Here is a 22,414-nt window from a genome sequence, read left to right as displayed (position 1 = left end):
ACGATAAATATATTTCATATATATGAATTACACATAAACAGAATATTCCTATTATGGTTTTGTGGTATTTATGATAGTTAATAAATAAAAGAATAATTTGACATTAAGGCCACATAAAATTGAAATTATAGTTCTCAAGCCTGAGTGCATCCATCTTGGGGGCCCCATTGCAAATTTTATTGCATTTTTAATGAAATAAAGAGTTGGTAATGCAGCCGCCTATCCACTTTTGCATTATTTGGAACACCTCATGTTTAACCCTTATCTATCGCATTATTATCAAAAGAATACCGATAAAATCACTTTTGTATTTACTATTCTAGTCCTGTCATGCACAGTAAAGTCTGATGATGATGATATAAAATGTGTATAAAACTAAACCATGTGTGTAGTTTCTATAAATAGTCCAAAGCAAGGGAAATTTATACTACCATTGACAATAATAGAAGGGTACTCCAAGGGTTGTACATTCATTGAACATTAACGGAGACCTGGAATCATTGAAATTTGATTAAGAAGGTTGTATATTCATTCTCTGTTGCTGTAGGAACTACACTGTACATCGTACCATGTTGCATCAATGATACACATTTTTGTACATTTCACTAGATATTAAAATGCCTTTGGAACCTAAGATTGCCAATGTTTATTTTTTTTCAAAATGCCTCTTTCATCTACTTTATTACCAATAAAAAAAAGCTGCCACCCACCCTCATCTTCTATTGAGAAATTTGGCCTGAGAACCATTATTTCAAATTTCAATTTTATGTGGCCTAACGGTTTGTTTCCGTTTTGCACACATTTGGAAATTAGGTTTCAAAAAAATGTGTGCGAAACGGGAATTTGACCTGGTGAGATAATTGCTATAGTCTATATAACAGTTCCTGTAAGGGCAATTGACAATGAAATAAATAAAATATATCTACTCTCGATTGATATGTACATTTGATTTCTGTTACAATATAAATTGCATAAACGCACATTTACACAATAATTGACATCCATGTTCTTGAATTTAATTTTAAACATCGATTTTGGTCATGAACAATATCATTAATTTCTTTAAATAAAACAGATTATTGCAAAAATGTTGTGAATGTAGTGCTTTTGTTCAACTTCCTGCCTTTAGGAAGTTCATGTACACGCTACATATATGGAGGAAATGTGTCTAGTGAAAACGCTGCTAAATATTTTTCATTTTTGCTGTGGCTTGAATAATCGAAAAAAATAGACAAAATGTATGATGATATAATGATAAATAGGCAATTCCATATGCATGGGCCTTTATGCTTCAAAAACCGAAAACGTTTTTTCACAAAACCTATCAATTGTAGACCTAATACATACATTCTCAACCTTCTTCACTTTGAGGTATATCGAATCAATATTTAAATTATTTTCTTTGTCGGACCCGCAATATATTAAAGCGGTGATGTTGATCATAAGATCTACTGTCGAGGCTGGTACTTCAAAGATTGAAATATTTTGTGATAAAGGTCTGTTTCTCTTCTCAATAATCTGTCTGTTGATACCAAACAACCAATTATAAACATGCGTTTTATATATTTTGCAGCTACAATGTAAGTTGTAAAAAGAGACACGGAGTAGCCCATATGACTGTCCGTGTATTTTTCCCCTTTATTATATAACTATCCACTGAATAGGCTTCCAATTGGCTTGGGACCAGCAATTTTTCCTCATTTCATTGACTTTCTTATATAAAGTATATGGGCAAAAAGTTGAAAGTCAAATCATCTAATCCTTATTCTTTTTATCAGTGAGCAGAAATTTAAGACTAAAAATATTAATATGATTTTTATTTTATCAAATGAAAAAATTGGTGATAGTTATTAGTTATAAGACTAAAACACAACAAAATATCTATATTCTTCTCGTTTCATGGCGCTGATGAATGAATGATAAAACACAAGTAAAAATCCAGGTAAAATCTTTGACTGAAAACAGACTATAATTGCTATCACAACACAAATCACACCTATTGTTCTATACCCAATTATCAAATGTGTGCAAAACGGGAACACACCGGCCTAACTTGTGTATATTGATAAGAGTAACTGGTTCATCAGTCTGAATGCAAATTGCAATTAACTGTTTAACAATTTCGCAATTGATTGCCATCCTTAAATCTTATTTTAAGTAATAGCTGAATATACAAGATATCTATGTTATGTATCACAATGACTGAGATTACACACAGATTTGACCAAACATTCCATCATGCCCCCTTATTCATATCTTACATCCAGAGAGTTGATCAACAAAGTCCCAGAATCCTCCACTACGTACTTCCTGTCCTCCCTGATCAGTCGGCCATCCTTTAACCATGTGACATCTGGTCGTGGTTCACCGGTTGCGTTACATGAGATTCTGGCCGTTGACCCCACGGTACCAGTCATGAGGCGAGCTCCTTTCTCAATCCTAGGGGGCACTGTAGTAGAAAAGTATACTAAACAGATAGAACATCATTGAAATCCCTCGAGAACATCAAATTTCCTGGATAAACCATTTCTGTTAATGTTGTTTAATTGACCTGGTACAAGAATTACAGAGCAATGAAATAGCGTGTACCGTGAACAGTGAGGGTGATGCTAACTTCATCAAGACCGGCCGTGTTTGTAGCGATACATCGATAGGTCCCTGTGTCTTCTGGCCTGGAAAAAGTCATACGGTATCAGATATGAAATGTTAATATCATAGTGCATGATCATAAACTCTAAATCAATCACTGCAGTCCCACATTATACTCTTACTATTAGTAGAATTTTCCACCTGGGAGTATTTATACTAAATACACAATGAATAAATATGCAACAATGAAGAAAGTACTCATATTTTACCCATGTCATATTTGTGAGACCAAAAGATATAAATTAAAGAAGCGATACTTCTATTGATTGATTTCTCTTTGAATTAGCAAAAGTACTTGTCTGATTCTGACCTTGAGTAGGGGATGAGTAGCCAGCCCGATCTGAGCAGACGGTAGTGGTAACTGCCCGTCAGTTTCTGTCCGTCCTTCTCCCAGGATATCGCCGGCTGGGGACGACCCTCGGCACGACACGGTAGTACGATGTTCCGGCCCTGCTGTACAGAGTACTGGGTCTGAGTCACGTCCGTAATTTTGGGAGGAACTGTGTCATACATAGGGGAATAATTAGATCAATGTATACAAATACATATATTAAACATTGAAATCATTCTTTTTCTTACTTCAAGGTATCACACCGGTAATCGGCCAATCAAAATGAACTTAGTCAATTGTAGTTCCATATATACTTCAGAATTATTTTTTTCCTTGACTGCATTTTTACATTTTCCTTTACTCAGTTTTAAAATTTTTTGTACCACTGAGTAGGATATTTCATGTACTTTGTTAGGTGATAATCTTTTTTCACAGGGACTACTTCTTTCAGGGCACATGCAGCAGCTTCCTGGGGAGTGTGCAGTCTGTTTACATACAAATGGAAAACACGTGGTTTTGAGGGTAGACCTGTTTGGAGCTAGATATTTTGAGAAAATGCAGTATCGCTTGCCCTTTTTATGGTGTTAGCTGATGAGATAGGTAACAAATAACATTTCCTCCGATTATTTTGTCATGAGGAATACAAACTGATTTTTAAGAATTTTTTCGCCTCTGTAGTGCTATATAGTGAAAACAATTACCGGTGTGATACCTTGAAGGGCTGTGTGTTAAATTGTAAAAATGCATGCAGATGCAAGTTTTCAGTATTTTATGTCAAATCTTGATGACAGAAATTTGTTTCTGCAGTCTGAAGATAGAAAAATGCTTTTAAAATTTTGTAATCAAAAAATATGAAAAATGATGATTTTTGGTGTGGAAAAAATTTAATTTTCAATATATGATAATACAAACCTTTTGAAATGGATGATATGAAGTCACTGGAGCTTAGAATATTGGTTTCTGTGTTCTAGATGCTGTAAAAGTGTGCAGATCAGTTGTCGCAGTCATATATGGTGCCCCCAGACTTTGTCGTAAGAGTACGCAGCGACTAGTTTTTCATCGAATGACCAATATTTAGGTTTACGGGCAAGTTACAGAATTAGGCGACAAGTGCGAAACAATGCGAAGAAGAACATGAACACTCTAACGAAGGATTATTTTGACAAAAACTTTAATTTTTTTGATTTTTGCTCACCTTATGTGAGATTTTATTTCATTTCCTACATAGTCATGATTCAAGGAATGAGAGGATTTGGACAAATATGTGCTATGTGTATGTCTATTTTACATTGAATTATCCATTTGTAATAATTTAAGGCAAAGACATGCTTTAACACCATTTACAAGATCACACAGATGCATATTTTGTGTAGAAAAGAGGTTTCATGCATTTAGTTGAGAAGGTCATTATGAGTCAAGTGTATATACTATCATCACGATTGAATCTAGGAGCTTTTCATGGTTTTCATCCTTAAAAACTGATGAATTTCAGTTTACCAGAAAATGTTTTTATGCATTATAGCCAAAAAATCAGTTCCTTCCCACATTTTGAGGGGAGTTCCTTATTTACAAAATAAAAATACTGATATTTATGTTTGAATGACCTAAGATATTGAAACATTAGTCATTGTTAAAATGTTTAGAAGGAGATATCACTATTTTTTATATGGTAACCTCAGCACACCTGTCCTATTCTTAGTAATGAAAGTCAAAATTTGAATGAAATCATTTCATGTAACATGTATGGGTACAATATAGATGCCCCACCCATATCCACAACTATGGGGGTTGGTATGATTCTTTTTTTAGTATTGTGATATGGCATGCACTTATGTGATTTCTCTTGTAAATATGCATCAGAAATGCATTGCCTTATTGAATTACTCCATGTATATGCTTATTGCTCTTGCTGTAAATTATCTAACATGTGTCAATCATCATTGATCAGTAATTCTCTTCAAATTCTATAGGGATGGCCTGATGAGGGGTATAATTAAGTGTGTCCAATTGAAATTTCATGGCTACTTTTGCTCTACAGATAGAATGTTACATAAATCACAGAATGAAGTTGCATCCCCGTTGTTTCTTTTACATTTCTTATCATCAAAGCAAGATTTATGGTTGTCAGAGCAGATCTGAGCTCCATTACATGCTGATATCATTTTGGCTGTCCTGTGTTACAATGCTGCTTTTAGATAAAAGTGAGTATGGCAGTGTGTAGACAAGTAAACAGGCTTTACCTGATATATAAATTTACCAGATGCAGATTTCATTTTTGACCTGATAATTCACAATATAGTTATGAAATGTGTGAACAATAGGGGTAAATTTCTTCTTTGTTATGCAATGATTGCATAATGAAGTGACTCTAATGGAATATTTTTATTTTGATTTAAAGAAAAATGTATATGCTCTGATTTGGTACCAAGGTGATTTTGTATCTTGTTGTTTTAAGGATAAAAATTGGCTTCAGGTCATGCATGGTGTGAGGCTCCAAATGTGTTTCATCTGTGCTATTTTCTTCAGTCTGAGTAAGGGAGATAAATCTTCAATAGCTAAAGAAATATTGGGAGCCTGGGGACAGGGTTTTGGGGATTTGGTGACAGTTGATTGGGAATTCTCAGGTGCAAATTTGAAAGGGATCTGACATCTTTAGAGTCTCTTCAAGGTATCACACCGGTAATCGGCCAATCAAAATGAACTTAGTCAATTGTAGTTCCATATATACTTCAGAATTATTTTTTTCCTTGACTGCATTTTTACATTTTCCTTTACTCAGTTTTAAAATTTTTTGTACCACTGAGTAGGATATTTCATGTACTTTGTTAGGTGATAATCTTTTTTCACAGGGACTACTTCTTTCAGGGCACATGCAGCAGCTTCCTGGGGAGTGTGCAGTCTGTTTACATACAAATGGAAAACACGTGGTTTTGAGGGTAGACCTGTTTGGAGCTAGATATTTTGAGAAAATGCAGTATCGCTTGCCCTTTTTATGGTGTTAGCTGATGAGATAGGTAACAAATAACATTTCCTCCGATTATTTTGTCATGAGGAATACAAACTGATTTTTAAGAATTTTTTCGCCTCTGTAGTGCTATATAGTGAAAACAATTACCGGTGTGATACCTTAAAAAACAATTTTAAGTAACATTAATTGTGGTTTCACTGCTGCAAAAGTTTGGTACCTTTCTCACTTACTAAACATCCTGAGAAAGATTTGTGCCATGGCTGTCCCAGCGTTGTTACGAGCGATACAAATGTACATTCCAGAGTCCCTCTCATCTGTCCTCCGCAATAGAAGTGTCCCATTTTCCATGATGTAGTAATCTAGACAAGGAAACTTTCATTTTGAATTAACAATTTCATGGTAGTGCCTCATTTAGTAAATCTATTTCAGATTGTATTAACCACAATTTTTTTCATCCTGTATTTATCTATAATTTACTTGTTCCACATTGTAATCCAAGTTCTTCACCCTTGACCACTCCCAACTTCTTCTACTCAATGGTTTTGTCACCCTTTTTACTTGCCTCTAAATCCATTCCCTCTTCTCTCCAGTGACCTCTTCCCTTCCCCACTCCTTCTGTATTCACTTGCTCCTTTCCACACACCTGTTTTCAACCAAACTACCCAGCTCACACCCTACAACCATCACCATTGACTATATTGTACCCCCCCCCCCATTCCTCACCTCCTGTACTCTGCCTCCCTCCACTCAACCACCCCATCCCCTCCACTCACCTGTGCCCCTCCACTATGTACTCACTTGCCTCCATCCCCTCTTCTCTCCCATCCCCTCCACTCACCTGTGCCCCTCCACTCACCTGTGCCCCTCCACTCTGTCCTCACATGCCTCCATCCCCTCTTCTCTCCCATCCCCTCCACTTACCTGTGTCTCACCACTTAGTCCTCACTTGCCTCCATCCCCTCTTCTCTTCCATCCCCTCCACTCACCTGTGTATCACCACTTAGTCCTCACTTGCCTCCATCCCCTCTTCTCTCCCATCGCCTCCACTCACCTGTGTCTCACCACTCTGTCCTCACATGCCTCCATCCCCTCTTCTCTCCCATCCCCTCCACTCACCTGTGTCCCACCACTCTGTCCTCACATGCCTCCATCCCCTCTTCTCTCCCATCCCCTCCACTCACCTGTGTCCCACCACTCTGTCCTCACATGCCTCCATCCCCTCTTCTCTCCCATCCCCTCCACTCACCTGTGTCCCACCACTCTGTCCTCACATGCCTCCATCCCCTCTTCTCTCCCATTCCCTCCACTCACCTGTTTTCAACTAAACAGCCCTGCCCCTCCCATTCCCATGATCTCATTTGTGCCCTACCCCTCAAGTCACCTGTTTTACCCCCACTGTCTCACCTGCTCCTCCACTCAGGATGGAGGTTCCCTTCTGCCATATGATGGTGGGCTTAGGGTCCCCCTCCACATTACAGGGGAGGTGAATATCATCTCCTAGAACAGCCTGCATGTTGATCTGGGTCTCTCCAATAATCTTTGGGGGAACTATAAAGATACAATCTTGTCTCAAATCACAAACTCAAGAAATCCTTGGTGTGCCGATCAGTCATATTTTCATGTCTGTATCTTACATTTCAGCCGACTGAAAGTCAGAGCTTTACCCTGTGATCCTTTTTGTTAACCAATTATGATCAAATAGAATTAGATTGGAGTCTCCATTCACATAAAATAATTAAGTTTGTTATTGGAATTTGCCAGTTTACTATTTCTGGCCACTGCCAATGTTCAGCTGACTATTGTTAAATACTTTGTACATTGGGAATGGCATTACCTTGAACATCAAGACTTATCTCCCTTCTGACACTCCCTGCTTCATTGGAGGCTGTACAGACATATTTACCAGCATCCTCCAGTCTCACCGACGTAAACTCGAGGGACCCGCCCACTAACATTCTGTGTCGAAGTCCTGTTGTAGGAAAAACCTGGAAAAAAAACCACAATGGTCTTACACTTCTACTAGAAAAAGTTAAAAGAGTACTTGTGTCATCAACATATACATGACCCATAAAACTGACTTATTTCCTGCAGATGCAAATATTTGCATTTTGATTGAAAGATAAGTAGCTTGGGGGTTTGTGACAATAACAAAAAAATTCAGCTTAAAAGCACCTTATAGAAAAACTAAAAAGTATGTAGCTACAGGTCCTTACATATAAAAAAAACTATATCTATGGCGCACTAAAAGTTGCGGCTGGTTTTGGAATTATTCATTCAAAACTTTTGAAAAAAAACCCATCTGGCTGTTTTTCTCCCACTTGACCTGAGGCACGGGGAGTCCAATGCTGTTACAGGACAGGTCCACTCTTGTGTTGACAATTCCCACAACTTGTTTAGGTCCATCATCAATACTGGGTGGCACTGAAGCAAAAAGACACCAAATTCATCATGAGTGTGTATTCTCCTTACCTTGTACAGACACTGAGAGACCAATAATGTTTATTCCCTTTACTTTGTACCGACACAGAAAAACCAATCATGTGTATTCTCCTTACTATATACAGACACAGAGATACCAGTCATGTATATTCCACTTACCTTACACAGACACAGACAGACGAGTCATGTATATTCTCCTTACCTTGTAAAGACACAGAGAGACCAGTCATGTATATTCCCCTTACCTTACACAGACACTGAGAGACCAGTCATGTATATTCCCCTTACCTTACACAGACTTGGACTAATCATGTGTATTCCCCTTACCTTGTACAGACACTGAGAGACCAGTCATGTGTATTCCCCTTACCTTATAAAGACAATGAGAGACCAGTCATGTGTATTCCCCTTACCTTTTACAGACACTGAGAGACCAGTCATGTATATTCTCCTTACCTTACACAGACACTGAGAGACCAGTCATGTGTATTCCCCTTACCTTTTACAGACACTAAGAGACCAGTCATGTATATTCTCCTTACCTTATACAGACACTGAGAGACCAGTCATGTGTATTCCCCTTACCTTGTACAGACATGGAGAGACCAGTCATGTATATTCTCCTTACCTTGTACAGACACTGAGAGACCAGTCATATATATTCTCCTTACCTTATACAGACACTCAGAGACCAGTCATGTGTATTCCCCTTACCTTATACAGACACAGAGAGACCAGTCATGTATATTCTCTTTACCTTATACAGACATGGAGAGCTCAGTCATGTGTATTCTCCTTACCTTATACAGACACAGAGAGACCATTCATGTGTATTCTCCTTACCTTATACAGACATGGAGAGACCAGTCATGTGTATTCTCCTTACCTTGTACAGACTCTGAGAGACCAGTCATGTGTATTCTCCTTACCTTGTACAGACACTCAGAGACCAGTATTCTCCTTACCTTGTACAGACACAGAGAGACCAGTCATGTATATTCTCCTTACCTTGTACAGACTCTGAGAGACCAGTCATGTGTATTCTCCTTACCTTGTACAGACACTCAGAGACCCGTATTCTCCTTACCTTGTACAGACACAGAGAGACCAGTCATGTGTATTCTCCTTACCTTATACAGACACTGAGAGACCAGTCATGTGTATTAGCCTTACCTTGTACAGACACTGAGAGACCAGTCATGTATATTCTCCTTACCTTGTACAGACACTGAGAGACCAGTCATGTATATTCTCCTCACCTTGTACAGACACAGAGAGACCAGTCATGTGTATTCCACTCTACCTTGTACAGACACTGAGAGACCAGTCATGTATATTCTCCTTACTTTGTACAGACATGGAGAGACCAGTCATGTGTATTCTCCTTACCATACTTGCCAACCTCTAACATGTGAAAATCTGGTCATGACCAGATTTGGAAAGTAAAAAATCTGGTCATAGCGTGTAACGACACTCAAGACATATTTACCATGAATTTCATAGGTATATATATACAATAGAAATATGTGTTAAAACTTATGTGTAATGCTTTATTGCAAAGAAGCATTTTAACTAACAGTTGCTGTCAGATTTTGAATTTTGTAAAGTGATCTGACACAGAAAATGGAAGGTTGTGTTCAGCTAAAAAAAAATGCAAAAAGAGTTTCTGCTACATTAACCTTGCTTTTGAACTCTGTAAATGATGGCATGAAAGTTGTAAGTGACTTGGAAGACTTTTGTGTATTAAAAAGCATTCTATACATGACTTAGCGTTTTTGAATGTTTAGTCAGATCATTTTGGGCACAACATCCAATATTCAAATGTGCGTTACATAGAACACAAAAGCCTCGTTGTGTACTCTATTACTTTGTTTTACCTATGGGAATTCATTTTCCCAGATATGTTGATAGGTACAAAAATATCGTTTTCTTTTCGTTGGTTTTGATTCCGCTGGCCCCAATGAAGACCTGTTCTTATTGGAAGCCATCATACTTAATGATTTAAACCTTCGCTTAGTCAAAACAACTCACGATAATAATTACACTTAATGTGTCTGTTATAGCCATCGGCATTGTTTACGCGGTACGTAAATCCAAGCTCAGCTTTGGTTCATAACTGGAAGTCAAACGCGCAACGTAATTTACGAACCAAATCCGGAAATCGGGAGATTTTCGGGTTGTTGGACAAAAATCGGGTGAAAAGCATGACCCGCCGGGTCATAAAAAATAATCGGGTGAAGGGTTGAAAAATCGGGTGTGACCCGACGAAATCGGGTCAGTTGGCAAGTATGCTCCTTACCTTATACAGACACTGAGAGTCCAGTCATGTATATTCTCCTTACCTTGTACAGACACTGAGAGACCAGTCTTCTATATTCGCCTTACCTTGTACAGACACTGAGAGACCAGTCATGTGTATTCTCCTTACCTTGTACAGACATGGAGAGACCAGTAATGTGTATTCTTCTACCTTGTACAGACACTGAGAGACCAGTCATGTGTATTCTTCTTACCTTGTACAGACATTGAAAGACCAGTCATGTATATTCTCCTTACCTTTGTAGACATGGAGAGACCAGTCATGTATATTCTCTTTACCTTGTACAGACATGGTGAGACCAGTCATGTGTATTCTCCTTACCTTGTACAGACACTGAGAGACCAGTCATGTGTATTCTTCTTACCTTGTACAGACATTGAAAGACCAGTCATGTATATTCTCCTTACCTTTGTAGACATGGAGAGACCAGTCATGCATATTCTCTTTACCTTGTACAGACATGGTGAGACCAGTCATGTGTATTCTCCTTACCTTGTACAGACACTCAGAGACCAGTCATGTGTATTCCCCTTACCTTTAACAGACACTGAGAGACCAGCCATGTATATTCTCCCTACCTTATACAGACACTGAGAGACCAGTCATGTGTATTCTCCTTACCTTGTACAGACATGGCGAGACCAGTCATGTGTATTCCCCTTACCTTGTACAGACATGGAGAGACCAGTCATGTGTATTCTCCTTACCTTGTACAGACACTGAGAGACCAGTCATATATATTCTCCTTACCTTATACAGACACTCAGAGACCAGTCATGTGTATTCCCCTTACCTTATACAGACACAGAGAGACCAGTCATTTGTATTCCCCTTACCTTATACAGACATGGAGAGTTCAGTCATGTGTATTCTCCTTACCTTATACAGACACAGAGAGACCATTCATGTGTATTCTCCTTACCTTATACAGACATGGAGAGACCAGTCATGTGTATTCTCCTTACCTTGTACAGACTCTGAGAGACCAGTCATGTGTATTCTCCTTACCTTGTACAGACACTCAGAGACCAGTATTCTCCATACCTTGTACAGACACAGAGAGACCAATCATGTATATTCCCCTTACCTTGTACAGACACAGAGAGACCAGTCATGTATATTCCCCTTACATTGTACAGACACTGAAAGACCAGTCATGTATATTCTCCTTACCTTGTACAGACACTGAGAGACCAATCATGTATATTCCCCTTACCTTATACAGAAACAGAGAGACCAGTCATGTATATTATCCTTACCATATACATACACTGAGAGACCAGTCATGTATATTCTCCTTACCTTATACAGACACAGAGAGACCAATCATGTATATTCCCCTTACCTTATACACACACAGAGAGACCAATCATGTATATTCCCCTTACCTTGTATAGACACTGAGAGACCAGTCATGTATATTCCCCTTACCTTGTACAGACATGGAGAGACCAGTCATGTATATTCCCCTTACCTTGTACATACACTGAGAGACCAGTCATGTATATTTCCCTTACCTTGTATAGACACTTAGAGACCAGTCATGTATATTCCCCTTACCTTATACAGACACTGAGAGACCAGTCATGTATATTCCCCTTACCTTGTACAGACACTGAGAGACCAGTCATGTGTATTCCCCTTACCTTATACAGACACAGAGAGACCAATCATGTATATTCCCCTTACCTTGTACAGACACTGAGAGACCAGTCATGTATATTCCCCTTACCTTGTACAGACACGGAGAGACCAGTCATGTATATTCCCCTTACCTTCTACATACACTGAGAGACCAGTCATGTATATTCCCCTTACCTTGTACAGACACTGAGAGACCAGTCATGTATATTCTCATTACCTTATACAGACACTGAGAGACCAGTCATGTGTATTCCCCTTACCTTTTACAGACACTGAGAGACCAGTCATGTATATTCTCCTTACCTTATACAGACACTGAGAGACCAGTCATGTGTATTCCCCTTACCTTGTACAGTCATGGAGAGACCAGTCATGTATATTCTCCTTACCTTGTACAGACACTAAGAGACCAGTCATATATATTCTCCTTACCTTATACAGACACTCAGAGACCAGTCATGTGTATTCCCCTTACCTTATACAGACACAGAGAGACCAGTCATTTGTATTCCCCTTACCTTATACAGACATAGAGAATTCAGTCATGTGTATTCTCCTTACCTTATACAGACACAGAGAGACCATTCATGTGTATTCTCCTTACCTTATACAGACATGGAGAGACCAGTCATGTGCATTTTCCTTACCTTGTACAGACTCTGAGAGACCAGTCATGTGTATTCTCCTTACCTTGTACAGACACTCAGAGACCAGTATTCTCCTTACCTTGTACAGACACAAAGAGACCAGTCATGTGTATTCTCCTTACCTTATACAGACACTGAGAGACCAGTCATGTGTATTCGCCTTACCTTGTACAGACACTGACAGACAAGTCATGTATATTCTCCTTACCTTGTACAGACACAGAGAGACCAGTCATGTGTATTCCACTCTACCTTGTACAGACACTGAGAGACCAGTCATGTATATTCTCCTTACCTTGTACAGACATGGAGAGACCAGTCATGTGTATTCTCCTTAGTCCTTACCTTATACAGACACTGAGAGTCCAGTCATGTATATTCTCCTTACCTTGTACAGACACTGAGAGACCAGTCTTCTATATTCGCCTTACCTTGTACAGACACTGAGAGACCAGTCATGTGTATTCTCCTTACCTTGTACAGACATGGAGAGACCAGTAATGTGTATTCTTCTACCTTGTACAGACACTGAGAGACCAGTCATGTGTATTCTTCTTACCTTGTACAGACATTGAAAGACCAGTCATGTATATTCTCCTTACCTTTGTAGACATGGGGAGACCAGTCATGTATATTCTCTTTACCTTGTACAGACATGGTGAGACCAGTCATGTGTATTCTCTTTACCTTGTACAGACACTGAGAGACCAGTCATGTGTATTCTTCTTACCTTGTACAGACATTGAAAGACCAGTCATGTATATTCTCCTTACCTTTGTAGACATGGAGAGACCAGTCATGCATATTCTCTTTACCTTGTACAGACATGGTGAGACCAGTCATGTGTATTCTCCTTACCTTGTACAGACACTCAGAGACCAGTCATGTGTATTCCCCCTACCTTTAACAGACACTGAGAGACCAGTCATGTATATTCTCCCTACCTTATACAGACACTGAGAGACCAGTCATGTGTATTCTCCTTACCTTGTACAGACATGGCGAGACCAGTCATGTGTATTCCCCTTACCTTGTACAGACACTCAGAGACCAGTCATGTGTATTCCCCCTACCTTTAACAGACACTGAGAGACCAGTCATGTATATTCTCCCTACCTTATACAGACACTGAGAGACCAGTCATGTATATTCTCCCTACCTTATACAGACACTGAGAGACCAGTCATGTGTATTCTCCTTACCTTGTACAGACATGGCGAGACCAGTCATGTGTATTCCCCTTACCTTGTACAGACATGGAGAGACCAGTCATGTGTATTCTCCTTACCTTGTACAGACACTGAGAGACCAGTCATATATATTCTCCTTACCTTATACAGACACTCAGAGACCAGTCATGTGTATTCCCCTTACCTTATACAGACACAGAGAGACCAGTCATTTGTATTCCCCTTACCTTATACAGACATGGAGAGTTCAGTCATGTGTATTCTCCTTACCTTATACAGACACAGAGAGACCATTCATGTGTATTCTCCTTACCTTATACAGACATGGAGAGACCAGTCATGTGTATTCTCCTTACCTTGTACAGACTCTGAGAGACCAGTCATGTGTATTCTCCTTACCTTGTACAGACACTCAGAGACCAGTATTCTCCTTACCTTGTACAGACACAGAGAGACCAATCATGTATATTACCCTTACCTTGTACAGACACTGAGAGACCAGTCATGTGTATTCTCCTTTTCTTGTTCTGACATTGAAAGACCAGTCATGTATATTCCCCTTACCTTGTATAGACACTGAGAGACCAGTCATGTGTATTCTCCTTACCTTTTACAGACATTGAGAGACCAGTCATGTATACTCTCCTTACCTTGTACATACACTGAGAGACCAGTCATGTGTATTCTGCTTACCTTGTACAGACACTGAGAGACCAGTCATGTATATTCCCCTTACCTTGTACAGACATGGCGAGACCAGTCATGTATATTCCCCTTACCTTGTACATACACTGAGAGACCAGTCATGTATATTCCCCTTACCTTGTACAGACACTGAGAGACCAGTCATGTATATTCTCCTTACCTTGTACAGACATGGAGAGACCAGTCATGTGTATTCTCCTTACCTTGTACAGACACTGAGAGACCAGTCATGTATATTCCCCTTACCTTATACACACACTGAGAGACCAGTCATGTATATTCTCCTTACCTTGTACAGACACAGAGAGACCAGTCATGTATATTCCCCTTACCTTATACAGACACAGAGAGACCAGTCATGTATATTATCCTTACCTTATACAGACACTGAGAGACCAGTCATGTGTATTCGCCTTACCTTGTACAGACACTGAGAGACCAGTCATGTATATTCTCCTTACCTTGTACAGACACAGAGAGACCAGTCATGTATATTCCCCTTACCTTAAACAGACACAGAGAGACTAGTCATGTGTATTCCCTTTACCTTATACAGACAATGAGAGACCAGTCATGTATATTCCCCTTACCTTGTACATACACTTAGAGACCAGTCATATATATTCTCCTTACCTTATACAGACACTGAGAGACCAGTCATGTATATTCTCCTTACCTTACACAGACAATGAGAGACCAGTCATGTTTTTTTTTTTTTTTTTTTTTTTTTTTTTATCATTTATTTCTTTTTCAAGGAACAAACATACAGAAAAGACATTCAGTCACACACACATACACACCCACACTTATGAAAAAACACCTAAATGTATTATTTAGTGGTTACTTGCCTACATAAAAAGAAAAAAGAAAAAAAAGAAAGTTTAAGTGACAAAACAGAAATAGAAAAAATAGTCATAATGAAAATAGATTAGATGTCAGCATCAAAGATACATTTCCAACTATCCCATAATTTTTCAAAATATTGTAATTTACAAGTTTGTACTGCAGCATATCTTTCAATATTGTATTTTAGTTTTAAATGACAAAGGAAACCAATTAAACATGGAATCTTATTTGACATAAGACAACAAAATATATATTGTTTCATATAAAGAATTATAAAATTAATGACTTTGTTATGAAACGACAATGGAAGTTGGCCAAGTATAATATTAGACATATTAAATCCGACTCTTTCAGAGGTCTTTCTGTAAATGTATAAACTAAGTTCACTCCACAGGGTATGTATTTTCTCACAAGAAATAAAAACATGTATAATAGTTTCAACATTACTTTTACAGAACCCACATATGTCAGTAGTTTTGACATTAATTTTTTTAAGGTAGAAGCCAACTGGAAGAATTTTGTGTAAAATTCTAAATTGAAGCCATTGTACAGAAGAATCTTTGGTAGTATTAAAACAAATCTTAAAAATGTCACATATAGTAAGATCTTCAACATTATAATCCGTTAGATCTGTTTTCCATTTGGTTACAGCAATTGGAACAACTACATTTTCATTCAAAACATTATAAATAATTTTTGTACACTTTTCATGGGGTATAACTGTTTGGAAAAAAAATGGTATACATGGATTAGGATTTCTTTTAACAGAAGTCCTGTCAATATTAGACATTTTGAAAAACTTAAAAATTGCTGTTTTTACACTATTGTATTGCATTGTACATAGAACCTTGAGACTGTATTTACATTTAAATTCCTCAATATCTAAAAAATTACAATTTTCATCATAAAAATCTTGAATAACCTTTACACCGGTCTTGTACCAGGCTTTAATAAAAACATATTTATTTGCTATGTGTATATTTGAGTTATACCACACTGGAGTATTTAAAAAATTATCTTTTACCTTTGGGTGATTCTTATAGGTAGTAATAAAACATAACCATGAATTTAACACATCTTTCCAAAAAACATTGTTTACCTTGTGTAAGCATTCAATTACAAAACTATCACCAAAATCAAACAATTTCTGTAAAAAATCATTTCCATAAATGGTAAATAAAAAATCCATCCAAGGTTTGTGTGCTTTTGTAAGCCTTTTAATCCAAGAACACTTAAGAGATGTTATAAAATTGTTAATGTCAACCATTTTTAACCCTCCTGACGAATAGTCCTGAGTAATGACTGACCTCTTAACTTTATCAATCTTAGATTTCCACAAAAATTCAAAAATAGTTTTGTTAAGGTATGAAATTGTTTCTTTCTTTGGATTTGGTAGTGATATGAATAAATGATTTAGTTTTGGAATGAGCAAACTTTTAATAACAGTAATTCTACCAATGGGAGTAAGAACTCGTCGTTTCCATTGCTGGACCATAGCTATAATTTTGGGAATTAGTAAATTATAATTAATATCGACAATATTATGAAGATCTACCGAGAACTGAATACCTAAAGCGTTAAATGTTGTTGACCCCCAATCCAATTTCCATCTTGTGTGATGATAGACCTGATCTGAAAATTTTTTTGATCCAATCCAAATAATCTTTGTCTTAGATGTATTTATTTTAAGACCAGAAAAACTAGAAAAAAATTCTATGGTTTCTAGAGCTGCAAAAAGAGATTTGGGTGAACCATCAAGGGCTAGTGAAGTGTCATCTGCATATTGTGATATCTTATGTTCATTATCGTTAATAAATATACCTTTAATGTCTTTGTTTTGTTTAATCATTATTGCTAGGATTTCTGCACACATGATGAATAAATATGGAGCAACAGGGTCTCCTTGCCTACATCCCCTTTGTACAACAAACTGTTGTGATAAATGGCCGCACTGTAAAATAGCAGCATGGAAGTTTGTATTTAAAATCTTAATCCACTGAATAATATTCTCCCCGAAGCCAAAATATTTAAGGACTTGGTATATGAATGACCATGACATAGAATCAAACGCCTTTTCAAAATCTATAAGTACTAAAAGACCAGGTATGTTTTTGAACTCAGTATAAGATAAAAGGTCAAATATAAATCTAGTATTCTCTCCAATGTACCTTCCCTTGATAAATCCAGACTGTGTATCAGATATTAAATAATCCAAAACTTTCCTGATTCTGAAACTAACACACCCTGAAATAATCTTATACAAAACATTCAAAAGAGTGATTGGCCGCCAGTTTTTTAAAAACTGTCTAGGTTTATCACCTTTAGGCAAGCATGAAATAATTCCAAGCCTCTGTGAGATGGGGAGTTCCTTCCTCAGAAATATACAGTTAATGGCTCGTACAACAAAATTTTTAATACCTTTCCAAAAAAATTTAAAAAATTCAGCAGTGTACCCATCACTTCCAGGAGATTTGTTGTTCTTCATATGTTTTATGACATTCAATACCTCTTTTTCTAAGAAAGCCTCTTCTAAACCATTTGACAACTCCTTTTCTAACTTGGGTGAATTGTAATTAGAAATAATATTATCTAAATCAATCTTTACCAAATTTGTATCCACACTTGCATATAATTTTTCATAGTACTTCTTAACATAATCTAGTATTTCTCCTTGTTCATGTAGCGTTCAAATATCCTCAGCTTCAATTTTTTTTATTGTTTTATTTAAATAATTTCTAGATTCCAAATTGCAAAAATATTTTGAAGGTTTTTCGCCTTCCTCCAACCATTGGGCACGAGACCTAACCATATGCCCAAGTAACTTTTCCTTGCGTAGTTTTTCCAAAGCACTTTTTTTTTCATCCAAAGTATTAATATCAACAGTAGAATTTGATTCAATATACTCTATCTCCTGAATAAGATTTTCTTCAGTGTTGTTTCTGACCTTTTTTCTATATGTTGAATAAGAAATAGTTGCCCCCCTTATTTCCATCATTAACACCTCAAAGAAAAGACTTTCGTCAATACCACTTTTACATTGAAAATTACCACTCTCTACATTGTCTAGATATTGGCTACTGACTGACTGAATAATATTTTTTACTTTTACCACATATTCTTTGTCCGACAAAAGAGTATTATTAAACTTCCAAAGCCCACGTCCTTTGGTGAAAGGATTAAATTTTAACTCAAGCAAAACAATGGAGTGATCAGACCTGTAACCCGGTTTAATAGAGCAGTTTTCAACTAAATTTGACAAACTATTAGAAATAAGAAAAATATCAAGACGGCCTTGTTTCAATGGATTTTTCTTGCGCCAAGTGTAGACTTTTTTATCTGGATTCAGAACTCTATAATAATCGATAAGTTGCAAATCTTCCATAATTTCTAAAACTTTACTACGAGCCTTAGGGTTATTAACTCCTGTGTAATTAAAAGTGTCAAGAGATGGATTTAGAGTTAAATTAAAATCACCACATAGTATAAAATAATCATTATCAAAATCTAGAAAAATATCCCTAATATTTTCATAAAAACTAGGGGTGTCCATATTAGGCCCATATATATTTATAAGTGTTACCTTGTTTTCTTCAATGATTAGATCCAATGCAAGTAAGTTACCATCTGTGTCTTTCTTTTCTCTGAGGACTTTGAATTCAAAGTTGTTATTAAAAAGTATACAAACACCTCTTGAATTTGACATGTATGAGTTAAAGAAACATTTATATCCCCACTGAGATTCAATGAATGGTTCATGCTCAGGTATAAAATGCGTATCTTGAAGACAAATTATCGAGTATTGTTTTTGTTTGTAGTAATTAATGACATTTTTACGTTTATTTAGAGTTGCAAGCCCCTGACAGTTCACCGTAGCTATTGTAATATTATCTGACTGTGGCATCGTGGAAAGTAATGAAATAAAGAACAGTGCAAAATAACATAATAGAGAATGACTTAGATTTCAGCAAGTAACCACTTACCAGCCCATTATTTGACAAAAACACACACACACATAGACATTCACACCACAAAGCACACCTATCGTTCATTTATTTGGTATGGCGATCCCGATCAATTAACTGTTCTTTGTCCTCGATCCCGATCGAATTGTTGCTCCCTCAATATCGGATTTAGAGTTATTTTAGCTTCAAGTCCACCGAATCCAGTAGATCGAATTTGTGCCGAACTCCTTGGTGGTCCAGTGCAAACGTTTTCCCGTTGAAGTACCAGGCTCTGTCAATTCGCTGGTCGTCGTTTAATCGCCGAAGAAGTTGTGAGTTTTGTTGAGTGATATGATCAAACATAATAAAGTTCTTTTTTACTTCTTGATTTGATCTGTGTTTAATCAAATTAACTTTTGCCTCTGTGTTTTTGAATTTGGCGATGACAGGCCGAGTTTTTCCACGTTCCCCCGGGATCCGATGGATTTCCAAGATGTCGGCAGGGTCGATGATCACTCCTACTGTGTCTTTCATAATTGCGCAGAGATCCTCTCGGAGATTTTCCTGTCCTTTCTCCTTCCATCCTATGAACTTAATATTGTTCTTTTGGGAATACTGCTGGTTTTGATTCGCTAATGTATATGCAGTTTCTGTTAAAGTTTGATACCGCTTCAAATTATCTTTTAAAGATCGCAGTTCTTTCAGATGTTCGTGGAATTTCTCTTTCAATGCGTCTAGATCCATATTCATTCCCTCTGAAATGTCTTTGGTGCAAGATTCAAATTCTTTAGCTTTTGTGTCGATCTTACTATCGAACTCGTTTCTCACCTTGGCCGTAACGGTAGACGTGAGTTCCTCTGTAAGCGCTTCTTTTACTTCTTTGATGATTTCATTTTTTATTTCTCCCTTGATTTCGGACACAATCGTCGTAACAATGCTTTTAATATCGTCGTTTTTAACCATTGATGTTCTGATTTCTGACAAACTTTGGTGTATGAGTTTCAATTCATCGGAAATATCAGTGGCGTGGCCCTCCGTATCTGAACTACTCGTGCGCTGTAATTTTGACGGTCTTTTGTCAGATACAGTTGAGTTTTTTACAGACGATGGGGCGGAATGCAGACTCAATTGTACTAACCTTTTGTCTGTTGTTTTCTCGTTCTTTTTTTCTTGTTTTTGTTTTCCCTCCATAGCCAGCGACATATTCCAACACACAACAGTCCGATGAGTAGGTACTCACTACGAATATTTTAACTTCACAGTTCACAATATAATATCTTTAAAGAACACAAAATACAGCAACAGCCGGATTTCCTACTGTTCCTTTATGGATTCAGCGCCTTTAGTAAGCCTTTAAAGTTTTAAAGAGACAAAAAAGGGCAATTTTTGCGGAGCCGTCTAAAAAACCGTCAGTCAGCTTTCATCACGTGACCGGAACCCCCCGAGACCAGTCATGTTTATATTCTCCTTACCTTGTACAGACACTGAAAGACCAGTCATGTATATTCTTATAACCTTATACAGTCACTGAGAGACCAGTCATGTTTATTCCCCTTACCTTGTACAGACACAGAGAAGTCAACAGAAGCATTGCCAGCTGGGTTGGAAACCAGACAGGTGTATTCTCCCTCGTCCAGGAGCTGAGCGTTGGTCAGGAGGAGTTGTCTTCCCTGGTCCCTGATCCGGACACTAGGGTTCCCGTAAGGAGGAATCACCTGATATTGTCTCATCCACACAATCTTGGGAGGGGGGTTTCCTGACGCTTCACAAGTCAGGTACAGCTGTTGGTTAATGACGACAGACTTCTGCTGAAACTGGGATCCATTGATACGGGGTGGTACTGAATTAGAGACAAAAGTTAAAATGAGATTAAAGTTAACTTTAAATACTAAAACTGAATATCCTAAGATTTCGTTTGGACCAATCAAGCACTTGTGATGGTTCTCATGATTAGACACAAAGCATCAGTTTTGCAATTTACCGGTACTCACTATGCAGTTTCATTTAGTCTGAGGTGTCTTCAACAGAGTGCTCACAAGCGCCTGCCAAAATTCCCTATACCTGCAACACAAATTTTGGCGAGCACTCATGAGGGCTTCCTCTGTTGAACATGCCTCTGTTATAAATCCGCACACTGTCAACTGTCAGAGGGCATATGGAGCCAAATAAAATGGGGGCTACATCAAGCAGTATTTAGGCAGATATACAAGTGGATAGTGGCGTACCTTGAACTTCCAGCTTGTAGTACTTCTCCGTTAAGCCAGCCATATTCTCAGCCTGACATGTGTATTTTGCAGCATCTGAATTCTTGAAAGCTAAAAACTGGAAAATCTACAAAAAAAGAGCAATTAACTACAGCATTCCAAAGACATCTGTTTGGTACATAAATGCTTAATTTGCTCACAATGCCCCTATATACATATACAGCTTGTGTGGAGCTTAGACCTTACCTGTCCACCAGACAATATCCTTATGTGAGCATTGTCTTCTGTCTGTAAGATCTGTCCATCCTTCAGCCATGTAACCAGGGGCTCTGGAACCCCACCAACATCACACTTCATAGTCACAGCCCCACCCTCTGTGGCTACGTGAAGCTCCTCCCCCTGAGATCGGGCTATGAAGGGAGGCACTGTAAATCATAATGTTACACAGTGGTGTGATAACATGATATACTGATTGTCACAAAAAGTCACAAAATATCATTATCGAAAAAAGAAGAAAGAATGTGAACTTT

The 22,414-nt window shown here is 37.7% G+C and overlaps 1 protein-coding gene across 1 annotated transcript in view; it reads right to left on the bottom strand.

Annotated features, from left to right (window-relative positions):
• Nucleotides 1–22,414, bottom strand: part of LOC128191425 (hemicentin-1-like) — a 79,855-nt gene that overhangs the window by 34,835 nt on the left and 22,606 nt on the right. The window contains exons 5-14 of the mRNA XM_052863479.1: nt 22,131–22,309; nt 21,906–22,011; nt 21,239–21,520; nt 8,230–8,369; nt 7,783–7,933; nt 7,353–7,496; nt 6,179–6,307; nt 2,960–3,149; nt 2,590–2,672; nt 2,262–2,449 (exon numbers count right to left, since the gene is read on the bottom strand). Coding sequence (XP_052719439.1) covers nt 2,262–2,449; nt 2,590–2,672; nt 2,960–3,149; nt 6,179–6,307; nt 7,353–7,496; nt 7,783–7,933; nt 8,230–8,369; nt 21,239–21,520; nt 21,906–22,011; nt 22,131–22,309 — 1,592 coding nt within the window. The remainder of the gene's footprint in view (nt 1–2,261; nt 2,450–2,589; nt 2,673–2,959; nt 3,150–6,178; nt 6,308–7,352; nt 7,497–7,782; nt 7,934–8,229; nt 8,370–21,238; nt 21,521–21,905; nt 22,012–22,130; nt 22,310–22,414) is intronic.

Source organism: Crassostrea angulata, chromosome 7, assembly GCF_025612915.1.
Source record: "Crassostrea angulata isolate pt1a10 chromosome 7, ASM2561291v2, whole genome shotgun sequence".
NCBI classification, from domain to species: domain Eukaryota; kingdom Metazoa; phylum Mollusca; class Bivalvia; order Ostreida; family Ostreidae; genus Magallana; species Magallana angulata.
This window is presented reverse-complemented; position numbering and strand designations above follow the sequence as displayed.